The sequence below is a fragment of the Galeopterus variegatus genome, unplaced genomic scaffold, assembly GCF_000696425.1.
Source record: "Galeopterus variegatus unplaced genomic scaffold, G_variegatus-3.0.2 Scaffold147, whole genome shotgun sequence".
In the NCBI taxonomy this organism is placed as follows: Eukaryota; Metazoa; Chordata; class Mammalia; order Dermoptera; family Cynocephalidae; genus Galeopterus; species Galeopterus variegatus.
In genome coordinates this window covers 485,684-498,759 of record NW_007726258.1, presented here as the reverse complement: position 1 = coordinate 498,759, position 13,076 = coordinate 485,684, and the positions used below count along the sequence as shown (strand labels likewise).

Below are 13,076 nucleotides of genomic sequence, written 5' to 3'. Positions count from 1 at the left end.
ATTGTTTCCCTTTACTTTTTTTTTTTTTTAAAAAATTTTTTTGGGGCCGGCCGGGGGGCGCACTGGGGAGTGCGCCACTTGGGAGCGCGGTGGCGCTTCCGCCGAAGGTTCGGATCCCATGTGGAGACCAGTTCCCGCTCACTGGCTGAGCGAGGTGCGGGTGCAACACCGAGGGTTGCGATCCCGTTGCCGGTCCCCGGTACGGGCGTGACACCGAGGGTTGCGATCCCGTTACCGGTCAGTAAAAAAAGACAAAAAGGAAAAAAAAATTATTTTAACTATTCCAGTTCCTTTTTCTTTCCATAGGAAAGGAATAAGCTTGTCTATTTCTACGAAAATCTTGCTGAGATTTTGAAAGGAATTGTATCAAACCTGTTAATCAATTTGGTGAATTAACAGCTTTGCTACATTGAGTTTCTAATCCACAAACATAGTATAGTTGATCCTCCATATCTGCGGATTTAACCAACCATGGACCGAAAATATTGGGGAAAAAAAAAAACTAAAAAAAAACCCAGTAAAAAATAACACGAATAAAAATACAATATAACAACTGTTTACAAACTTTACATTTTATTAGATATTACAAAAATCTAGAGATGATTTAAAGTATACGAAAGGATATGTGTGGGTTATATGCAAATACTATGCCATTTTGTGTAAGGGACTTGATCATCCTTGGATTTAGATATCCAAGGGGGACAGGGGGAGGGGGTTCCTGGAACTAATCCCCTGGGGATACCCAGGGATAATTGTATGACTCTTCATTTATTTACATCTTTGATTTATTTTATTAGTGTGTTATAGGTTTCATCAGATGAGTCCTGTACATATTTTGTTAAATTTATATTTATTTATTTAAATATTTCTCTCTTATTTTGAGAGAATTGTGTTTAATTAAATGAGAATTGTGTTTTTAATTTTGGTTTCCGTGCTTGGTATTAGCATATAGAATATAGAAATGTGATTTTTGTGTGTTGATCCCCTATCCTACAACCTTGCTGAACTCACTGATTAGTTCTAGCAGTGTTATTATAGATTCATTGAGATTTTCTACATGGATAGTCCTATCTAAAGATAGGCAGTTTTATTTTTTCCTTTCAAATCCATGTGCCTTTTCTTACTTTGTTGTGCTGGTTAGAGTGTTGAGTACTATGTTGAATAAGAGGGGTGAGAGCAGAAATCCTCACCTTGTTCCTGATCTTATGGAACATTCAGTGCTCAGAATATTAAGCATTCAGTGTTCACCATTAAGTATAATGTTAACTGTAGGGTTTTTTGGCAGATGCTGTTTATCAAGTTGAGGAAATTCTCTTCCTGGTTTTCTTAGAGATTTTTATCATGAATAGATGTCAAATTTTGTCAAATGCTTCTGCTGCATCAATTAATGATATTTCATTTTAGTCTGTCATTGATTGATTTATTTTCTAATATTGAACCAGCCTTGCATACCTGAATAAGCTCCACTTGGATTCAGTTTGCTAATATTTTGTTGAGGATTTTTGTATCTATGTTCATGTCCTGGAAAACGTTATCGTAAGACCATTTTACTTAGAAGCAGCCATAATGGCTCTAGAAAGCCATAAAATAACCTAGAACACTTCTTATTACCCTTGATCTCTGAATGTAGTCTGTAACCTAGTAATAATCCCAAATGTATATGTCATGTACGACCAATAGAAAGCCTGATGAAGTATTTAGACAAGGCTTTCTTTCTCTCTCCTTTGACCCTTCCCCCTTCTTGTGATTATAAAATGTTAAGTTCTGCTGGCCCTCTTTAGAACACATTTTCAGGGTGACCTCATCTGTGTGTTTCCCCGGTTGCAGTAGTCATATTGGCTCAATAAATCCTTGCTATATGTATTTGGTCTTAGTTCCTTTTTAGGGCAACACACCCAATATTCATGTCAGAACTATACTTGTTTTTCAATTGAAACCATAGGTTGGCTATGAAGACAAGAATTCAGCAAAAACCAACATAGGCATTCTATGAGAATCAAATGCCTATATGGGATTTACTATAACGAGTATTGTATATTTCATTATTGTTTGTAAATTGTGTGCTACACAGCCTTTATATCACTAACAGTTTTAATAAACCTGTATATTTGTGTATATGTATACCTAGTTTTTTAGGTAGCTGGTGGATAAACATTTACCAGCACATCACTTCATGTTGCCCTATTACTCTCCTAGAAGGCTGTCTTGGTTTGCACTCTTATCAGTGGTGTATGAGAACTCCTTTTTTCTTGTACTAACACAAGATCCTGTCTTTCCTTATTTTATCTTTTGCCAACATGATGTGCAAAAAACAATGTAATCTCAATTTGCTTTTAGTATTTTTGGTGGCCATTTGTATTTCTCCCTTGGGGTATTGCCCATTTTTCTCTTTAGGAGTTCATGGTTTGTTTAAATTAATGGTTTGTATACACGTTTTGCCAACATGATGTGCAAAAAACAATGTAATCTCAATTTGCTTTTAGTATTTTTGGTGGTCATTTGTATTTCTCCCTTGGGGTATTGCCCATTTTTCTCTTTAGGAGTTCATGGTTTGTTTAAATTAATGGTTTGTATACACATTTTATATTAAAAGTTTAACCCATTGCTTGTCATATATTACAAATATTTTTTTCCAGTTATTTGTCTTTTGCTTTTGTAACAAGTTTCACTTTTTGCTATATAGAAATTTTAATAAATTTAAGATTTTTCAGTAGGATGAAATTTATCAGTTTTGTTGTTTATATAAAATATTTCTTTAAGAGAAACATGCTTTATTCCAAGATTATGAAAATATCCACTTATGTTTCTTAGTAGTATTAGAACTTGTGAGAATGTAGGCTCCATGAAAGAAGGGATCCTTGCCTGGCATATGGTGGGTGCTTAGCATACTTAGTGAATGAGTGAATTGAAAACTTTTGCAAATCTTCAATTTATTCAGTATGTATTATCTTCTCCATATGTAGCAATAGTTTGCTAGTAATTATATCACAGAAGATGTGACATGTTTGTTATTCCCTAAATGTTATGCAGAAAATATTTATGGAACTTGTACTGATGTAGAAACATATAAGTAGAAAACTATAGTTTTCAAGAGTTTTTTCTTATGGCTTTGGAGAAGGGGTGCTCCTGAGCAAATTTTTTAGCAGTGAATAATTGTCTAAATTTAAATGAAGTCATAGTCATTTCAAGACCTGACATAGTTACTTGGATAGCTATTTTTTTTCCTAATGTCTTCTGTTTTTCCAACAGTTTACTTTATCCAAATGCATAGATGCTGTGATGGTGCTGGGAAATTCCCATTTATTCATGAATCGTTGCAACAAACTTGCTGTGATAGCAAGTCACATTCAAGAAAGGTATGAGCATTATGATTACTCTTCCTGTTCAGTGCTTAACATTTGTAGGTTTTTCTGCCAATTGGCATGTACTGTTCCTACTCTACATTATGAAAGAAATGTTTTTCTGTACCCGTGAACAATAGCCATGGCTTGAAGAACAAGTACATGTACATTTTGATATGTATGAATATTGAAAATCTCATTAGTTGATATATGGTAGAGTTGCACAATGACACATTTAATTTACACAGATTGAATTATACTGTCTAGGCAAAAAAGTGAAAGAACTATCAAATTGGGCAGGCACTTCCCCTCACCTCTCTCCTCATTGTGTATCTGCCCCAGAGGGCAGGTGGGATGGGAGATGAGAGATGCGGTTCTGTTTTCCCTTCAGCCAGTCTTGGTAGAGTTGCTCTGGGTACCTCTCATGGTGTGACTATTTCACTGCTGTGTGTCTGATTCTGGTGTTTAGAAATAAGGATGTTTCTTTCTTTTTTTTTTTTTTTTCCTTTTTTGTCTTTTTTACTGACCGGTAACGGGATCGCAACCCTCGGTGTTGCGCCCGCACCGCGCTTAACCAGTGAGCGGAACCGGTCTCTCCACATGGGATCCGAACCCTTGGCGGGAGCGCTGCCGCACTCCCAAGCGGTGCACTCTCCAGTGCGCCACCGGGCCGGCCCAGGATGTTTCTTATAATATTGGCTTCTAAACCCAAGCTAACTACTCCATTTGGTGCTTGGCTGAAGAAACAGTAATCTTATGTAACATTGGTAAGGACTGGCTGCATTAGACTCACTGCAAGATGGTAGTGAGTAATTTTTTTCATGAGTAATTTTGACCATATTTGCTTGTCACATTATGCACTGACTGTAGAATCAAATCCCCATGTTCGTATAACTTCGTATAATGTATGCTATACGAAGTTATTACGATTCACGTGTTTGTGTATCACACTAATGCTCAAGCATTTTAAAGAAAATTACTACATGAATGGTAAATACTGCTATTTTACAAATGAGGAAGCTAAAGTGCAGAGAGAGAAGCTATGTATTTATAACTTGTCCAAGGTCACATAGCTAGCATGTTATAGAGCCTGAATCTAAGGTTATGTATCTCATATAATTCTAATAATGATCTTGAAATATGTATTTTATTATTATTCCCATCTTTGCATATGATAAATTTACTCTCAGAAAGAAAATGTTACTTGTCTATTTTGTGTGTGTGTGTGTGAAAAATGCAAGGATGTTGGAATACTTTAACTCTATGTATACCAACCGACTCTCACAGAAATGGAATGGTTGACATGTACATTAAATGCTTTCATATATTTTTGAATTTAAAAAGCTATTAAACTATTATGATGCTTAGCATTCAAACAAAAAAGTGCACAAACCATAAGTGCACAGCTCAGTAAATTTTCTCCAAGTGAACACATTCATCTAACTCATACCTGAATGAAAAATTATGACATTACAGCACTCTAGAAACCACCTGTATTAGTCCATTTCTGTTGCTTATAACAGAATACCTGAAACTGTGTAATATATAAAGAAAGGAAATGTATTTCTTGCAGTTTCAAATGCTGGGAAACCCACGGTCCAGGAGGTGCATTTGGTGAGGGCCTTTTTCTGGATGGCAATTGTAGAGCTAGGGCCAGGGTCTGGGGCTCATGGACCCCTCAAACCCATTCACAAACCCTTCACATGCAGGTTTATGAGCTAGGTAACTGGCAAAAAGGTCCTCGGAGCCGTGGCTAAAGTAGGAATAATCTTTTATTCAGCACACACACATCTAGGAGCTAGGCAGTACAAAGAGAAACTCAAAAACTCAACTGCTACAGGCAAAGTCCAAAGAAAACTGAGCAACTACCAGCAGAGTAAACATGATCTGTTTTTAGACTCGAGCTCTGCCAGCCAGCGCTGCTTAACAAACACTCTGAAGAACACACAACAGCAACAAACTAAAAACATACATTGGCATGCATGTGTACTCTACCCACACAGAACTTCTTTACAGGAAATGTGCTGCTTGACCCCCAAACAGACCTGAGCCAAGGGAGCCTGATGAAATTATCCTATTTTCCCCACAGCAATGCAGGGTATCACATGGTGAGAGATTGGCATGAGCAAGACAGCTAGCCTTCTCGCTTGCTCTTCTTATAAAGCCATCAGGACCATGACCATGACCAGCCATTAAACCATCAATTCATTACTCCATGAACACATCAATCCATTCAGGAGGGCACAGACCTCATGATCCAATAATCTCTTAAAGGGCCCCACCATCCACCACATTTCGGGGATTAAGTTCCAACATGAGCTTGGGAGGACGTTATAACCACAACATTACCCTTTTTTTTTTTTTTTTTTTTTGGACCTGTAAGGGGATTGCAACCCTTGGCTCAGTGTTGTCTGCACCACACTCAGCCAGTGAGCACACCGGTCATCCCTATAGAGGATCCGAACCCGCAACCTCAGCGCTATCACTGCTGCACTCTCCCGAGTGAGCCACAGGGCTGGTCCACCACAATATCACCTTCTTGCCTCCTTCTCTGGATTACTCCCCCATTCCTCCTCAATGTTAAGCACTGTTTTAATTTCTAACTCCATAGATTATTTTTGCCTGTTTTTGAACTTTAGATAAGTGGTATAAGGCACTATATGCTTTTTATGTTTGGCTTCATTTGCTCAACATTGTGTTTGTGGAACCTTCCATATTGTTACCTGCACTTTATGTTAATTAAATTTCTCTGCTGTGTAGTATTTCATATCATCAATATACAGCAATGTATCAATTTAAATTGTTGATGAACACGTGGGTGTCTTCATTTAGGGTCTATTGCAAATACTGCTGCTGTGAACATTATTGCACAAGTATTTTGGTACTGTACGTGAATGAGTATTCTGTATTTTTATTTCCTAAATCTTGCAACTTTCTCCATGGTGATTAAACTAATTAATACTCTCACATCGGAATATGAAAGTTTAGATTGCACACCAGTCTCATCAATGTTTAATCTTGTCTGTCTTTTTTATTTTAGTCTTCTCATTGTTGGTTATTTAAGTGATATTGCAGTTTTAATTTGCATCTTATGAATGACTGATGAAGTTGGGCATCCTCATATGTTTATTAGTTGTGTGAAAGTGCTTGTTCATGTCTTTTGCCTATAGGTCATTTGCCTTTACATTGTTGATTTTTATGAGTACTTTAAATATTTTGGATACACACCCTTTTTTAAATATATGTATTTCAAATAACTTCTCTCACTTTGTGTACTGTCATTTCACTTCCTTAAGAGTTTCTTTTGGTACAAAAGAAAAGAGTTCAATGTAATCCTATTTATCATTTTTTTCCCTGTGTGGTTAGCACTTTTTGTCTTGTGTTAAAAAAAAAAATTGCCTTCCCCAAGATTATTAAAAATATTCTGCTATGTTTTCTTTTGCAAATGTTATACTTTTGTCTTCACATACAGATCTAAAGTTCATCTATAATTGACTATTGTCTGTAGTGTAAGGTCGAGGTCAACATATAATATTGTGTGTGTGTGTGTGTGTGTGTGTGTGTGTGTGTGTGTGTGTGTAGAACGGAATAGTACTCTGACTCAAAGAGGAATGAAATTCTGCCATTTGCAGCAACAATTGATGAACTTAGAAAAACTTATGTTAAATGACATAAGCCAGACATAGAAAGAGAAATACTGCATGTCCTACTCATAAGTGGAGTAAAAACAAACAAAAAACAAAACAAATAAACAGAAAAAAAAGAAAGAAGGATACAAGAATCACAATAATCCACTGAACTTTCAAAAGAAGAGAATGGAACTGAGGCCACCAGTGCTGGGAAAGGGATGGATGTGGTTAGGGAGAAATTGGTTAAGGGCCACGAAAAATGATTACATTGTGCAATAATAAATATAGTAATAAAAAAGAATTAATCATTGTCTCTTTTCATTCACTTCACTATTATGTACCCGCCACAAACTTATCCCTAATCCCTCCACAATAAGTTTAAAGTTTCTCTGAATACTCCCCAACACACCATGTGTTTTCTCCATCTTGTCTTCTTGAAGGCGTCTCTCCTGGCACCTCTGTACTGCCTCAGTCTGGACCAATCGCTGCTTAGGCCCACTGCAGAGGTGCGCATAGGTTTTCCCTTCACCACCATCCTAAGATTGCCTCTATCCTTCGGTTTTGGGAATTTTTTCTTGAATTGTTTCTTTGATAATTTTTTCCCCTCCATTTTATATATTCTCTCTTTCTGAAACTTCTATTGTTTAGACATTGGACCTCCTGGATTAATGTAATCATTTTTCTAATAGTTTATATCTCTTTGACTTTTTGTTTTACTTTCTGGGAGATTGTCTCACCTTTGAGCCTTAGCCCTTTTATTGAAAGTTTCATTTCTACAATCACAGCATTTAATTTCAAAAACACTTTTCTTGTTCTCTGAATTTTTTTTTTTATAGCATCAGATTCTTGTTGTGTGGATGAAATATTCTCTTATTTTTCTGAGGATATTAAATTAAAAGTTTTAAAATTTTACTTTATTTTATTTTATTTTTTTATTTTTAATTTTTTCCTTTTTTGTCTTTTTTACTGACCAGTAACGGGATCGCAACCCTCGGTGTCACGCCCGTACTGGGGACCGGCAACGGGATCGCAACCCTCGGTGCTGCGCCCACACCTCGCTCAGCCAGTGAGCGGGAACCAGTCTCCACATGGGATCCGAACCCTCGGTGGGAGCGCCTCCACGCTCCCAAGCGGTGCACTCTCCAGTGCGCCCCCGGGCTGGCCCTCAGTGAGGTGTTTTTGTTTGTTTGTTTGTTTTTCCTGGCAGGGTGAGAGATTTAAAAGAAATTCAACAGTTTATCTGTCTGAATAATTCAAAGAAAATAGTCAGGAACTTTCTGAAAAGGAATACCAAGTAGGAACTTGCTTTGCTAGTCATTAAAACACTTTATAAAACTACAGTAGCAGTGCAGTATTGTATAGTAGGACACAAACAGAAGATGGAAAAGGCCAGAGTCCAGGAATAAATAACCACGTACATATGGGAATTTGACCTGTGACAAAGGAAACACTTCAAATTAGTGGGTAAAAAATGGATTATTCAACAAAAGGTGCTGGGCCAGTGGTTGGCCATTAGGGAGGAAACACAGCTGGATTCCTATCTCACTGCTTACACCTAAATGTGGTCTAGTAAAGATGAAACATTTCAGTGCAAAAATTTAAGTCATAAAAGTGCTAGAAGAAAATATCCGTTGATAATCTCAGGAAGGTGAGTGCCTTGCTAAGCATGGTGTGAAACTTTATAGGAAAGCTTGAAACTTCAAAAAAAATAAGACTCCCAAACAAGGAGGAAAGAAAAAAATATTAGGGAAAGTACTTTCAGCAGAGTTACCTGATAGAGAATTAGTGTAATATTTCTAAAATAAAGAGGAACACTTATAAATTAATTTTTAAAAGTCAAGCTTTACTCTAGGAAACAACAGGTAAAAAACATGTACAATCTGTAAAAGAAAAAATGCAAATGGCCAGTTTTTAGCATTTGAAAATATGTTCAGCCTTACTGGGAAGCAAAGAAATGTGAAATAATGGGATTTTTATTGTATGCTTGTTGTTCCGCACAAATGAAAAACATGGCAGTCCCCAGGGGATTAGTTATTTTCATGCATTGCTGGTGGGAGGATAAATAGATAAACTTTTTCTGGAGAGTTTGGTAATCTGTATCAAAATTAAATGCATATACTTTAGCAATCACTGATTATGTCTGAGAGGTAATTAAGGAGCATGCAAAGGATATACGAGGGTGTTATCAGCATTCTTTAAGACTGAAAATTGGAAACTGCTTAAATATTCTTTATAGGTAATGGGTTAAATAGTGGAAATCTATGAAGTCAGCAAGAAGCAGGTATATCCTAATCACTGACATAAAAAGATTTTTTTCTCCCACATATTGTGGACTGAAAAGGCAGATTGTGGAGCACTGAGTATTTACGTGTGTGCGTGTGTGTGTGTGTGTGTGTGTGTATTTGTGTATTTCGGGTGTGAGTGTATATATGTGCCCACATAGGTGTTCTCTAGAAGTTCATCACACTAAACAAGGATTATCTCTGGGTGGTAGGATTAGTGGGAAATTTTATTGTTGTCTTTATACTTTAGGGATTATTTAATAATGATAAATAGGAAGACAAATTAGAAAAATAGTATTGGTTGTGGTTCGTAGTATGCTGTGTGACATCTGAGTGAGTACTGTGATGTGCCTGAGAAGAGGTATTAACAAGGCTGTGCTTTTAGGTGATTAAGGCTGCAGAAGACAGCGCATTGCAGTACATGAACTTCATGAATGTCATCTTTGCAGCGCAGAAACAGGTGAATTGAGAGCCTTTTTTTAAAAGAATATTTGTTTCATAATGAAGAAATCAGTTTTTTTTTTTTTGTCCATCAGTTTCATTTTTTGAATAACCTACTCAGAAAGGTTTTCTGACTAAATAGCCTTATTAATAGATTAGGAATCCAGATTCCAAGTTTTGTACTAGTCATTTCTCTATTTTGGGTCATGACCCCTTGACAATCTGAGGGATCCCCAGAACAATGTGCACTCAAACACAGTTTTGCACATAGTGTCATGGAGTTCGGTTAACCCCTTTTAGCTCCACCTTGGACTCCAGACTAAGAATCCCTGGCTTGACAGTTTGCTGTAAAAACCTTGCCTCAGTTTCTCTCTTTACTTTAGTGATGTGTGTAAAGATTAGTATTTTTACTTTGCAAATAATTGAAATGTTCAGATGAATTATGACTGTGATACATTTTCTTCTTTGTTTTAAAAAAGAAAAAATGTTCTCAAAACTTCAGGTTTAATATAAAATGCTGCTGGTGCCATGCATAATGTTCTCCATCGTGGAGAAGCAGCACGATGTGGTGAAAAGAGTGCGGGCTCTGGACACAGGCAGTGGGATGACAGCTGCACTACCCACTGGCTCTGACCACAGCCTGTCCAAGTCCTGGGCACTTCAGCAGCAAAATTTAAATGAATATCTGCCTTACAGAGTTATTATGCACATTAAATGAGCTATTTTAAGAATGGAGTCTGGCACATAGTATGTTCTCAGTATAAGGTAGTCATTGTTGTTATTCCTATAATATTTTCCTAAAACGTTCCTTTCAGAATATTTTGATTGATGCCTGCGTTTTAGACTCAGATTCAGGACTCCTCCAACAGGTATGTTTTTAAAGAATGCTTACTGTTAGTGATTATGAAAATTAATACTTTCTATATCAATTACATGTTAAAATGATACTACTTTGGATACACAGAGTTAAATAAAGTATGTTATTAAAGCTAATGTGGGCTGGCTATTTAGCTTAGTTGGTTAGAGCGTGGTGTTATAACACCAAGGTGAAGTGTTTGGATCCCATACTGCCCAGCCACCAAAAATAAATAGATGAACCTAATGTTATTTGCTTTTTCCCCCCTTTTTAAGTATCTACTAGAAAGTTTTAAATTACATATAATGCTTGCATCATTTTCTGTTGTTTTCTATTTGTTTTCTGTTTGATGTTGCTTTTTAACCAGCGGTATGAAACTGAATTTTACTTTAACCTGAAAGGAAAAAATAACCTGAAATAAGGCTGAAGAAATTACTGAGCTTTTGATAAATGTGTTTTGGCCACAAGGAATATTATTTCCTAAAAGATCAATTGAAAGCACAAAACTGTGGAAAACCCTGAGTTTAGATTACTGCTGGGAATGAGGGGTGCGTAGAGAAGAGGGGATCCCATTGGAAAGTACACAGGCTTCCAGGGTTCTGGGATTGTCCTATTTCCAAAGCTTGATGGTAGGTACATGGTGTTCCTTTTATTTAAACCAGTTACATATTATGTACATAAACTCTTATACATGTATTCCATTATTGAAAAATAAAAATGTTGAATACATTTTTTAGCTGCATGTTTCAGTTTATAGAGTGTCTGTTAACTCCTGGAAGATCTGGTCTCTGCCATGACTTTAAAACCAGCTCTGCCTCCCTGACCCTCATGTTTCTATCTCTAGTCCAGTCCCAGCCTCTCCTCTGAGTTCCAGACTTGCATATTCAGCTGTGTACACAACATCTCCTTTTGGACATTTAGCAGGCATCTCAAACTTAGTATGTCCAAAACATAACTCTTGATTTTTCCATGTAGCCTCTTCCTCCCCCAGTGGCAACCTGGTGTAAGTGGCAGCGCAGGTCACTCAGCAGGGCACACCAAACACCTGACTCTTCCTTGTCTCTTCTCTTCCTCTCCTTTCCTGTCTGTTAGCAAATCCTATTGAGTCTGTCTTTAAAATTTATCCTGAATACCACCACCTGTCTTCTTCATAGCTACCGCTTAAGTAGGTGATTATAGTAGCCTGTTAACTGGTCTTTCTGTTTCCATGCTTACCCCCACCTGCCAAAGTTGGTTTTCAACACAGCAGTCAGAGTAAAGCTTTCAAAATATAACTTAGATCATGTCGCTCACTTGCTTAAAACCTTCCCATGGTATCCCATCATATGCCAACTGAAACCCAGAGTCCTTGGCACAGCCTTCTAGACTCCCCATGCTGAGGTTCCTAGAACACGGACCTCTTGGCCTCACATCTTGCTTTCTCTGCATCTTCTCGTCAGTGCACTGGCTCCTTGCTGCTGCCTGAAAACACAGGCCTGCTGAGGGCTAAGACTCTGCACTTGCTGTTCCCTCTGCTTCTCTGGCTCTTCCCTTGGGTGTTTTCATGGCCTACTCTGTGTCTTCATTCAGGTCTCTGCTTCTGTGTCACCTTCTCAGAGAAGCCTTCCCTGACCACCAGTGCCAGTGCCACTCCTTATCCCCTTATGCAACGTCTTTTTTTTCCATAGAAATGATCATAACCCATAACATTATTTCTGCATTTACCTATTCCACTAGAATGTCAGTTTCATGAGGATAAGACTGTCTTGTTTACTGCTGTAACCTCCAAGCCTGGAACAGGCACATGGTAGTGCTCCAGAAATAGTTGTTGAATGAGGAAATGAATCTCATCGTCCAGTTGAAGCAGAATTATACTATCAGAGGACCTCCAAGTTCCTAGGATCAGAACTAGGTCTTTCAGCATAACCTGAAGCACCAGCATGTCATAGTGGGAGAGCTAGGTTTATTAAATAAGTAGATGAAAGAATATTGGGAAAAATTCATTAAGATGGACAGGAAACCTTAATATAGGCAATTAGGGGACCTTAAATGTTTTGCATGTTTGGAAAACCACTTAGAAGATGGCAAGTGTATTGCTAGGGCTAGGGCTCCCAGACCCTATAAACCTGTTGTACAGGCTGAGTCACAAACCCCTCACCTGCAGGCCCATGAGCTAGGTAATAGGAAAAGATCCTGGAAGCTGTGAGGAAAAAAATTAATAGGCTTTATTCAGATGCAAGCTCAGCTAGCAGCAGCCGTCCTAGTGGCCTCCTGGGGCATCCAGAGGGCACTGTGTATCAGAGCCGCTCATCCTTTATACTTAAGTCCAATAACCAGGAAACACCTGGGCACACGTACATATTTACATCAAATGCTCGGCAAGACTCCAAACCCTTCGAAGGACCCTGACAAGTTATATTTACTTTCCCTACAGCAAGTTTTAAAAAAGAGGACCACATTCAAAAGAATGTATTTCTTTAAAGAGAACAGAGTAAAGCCACCTCACAGAGTTTCTTCTTATATAATGAAATTAATAAAATAAAATGAA

At 37.6% G+C, this 13,076-nt stretch overlaps 1 protein-coding gene across 1 annotated transcript in view; it reads left to right on the top strand.

Annotated features, from left to right (window-relative positions):
- The window catches only part of GTF2H3 (general transcription factor IIH, polypeptide 3, 34kDa), a 23,588-nt gene that overhangs the window by 6,293 nt on the left and 4,219 nt on the right, over window positions 1-13,076 (top strand). Inside the window, 3 exon segments of the mRNA XM_008591523.1 lie at window positions 3,250-3,336; window positions 9,614-9,712; window positions 10,509-10,562. Coding sequence (XP_008589745.1) covers window positions 3,250-3,336; window positions 9,614-9,712; window positions 10,509-10,562 — 240 coding nt within the window.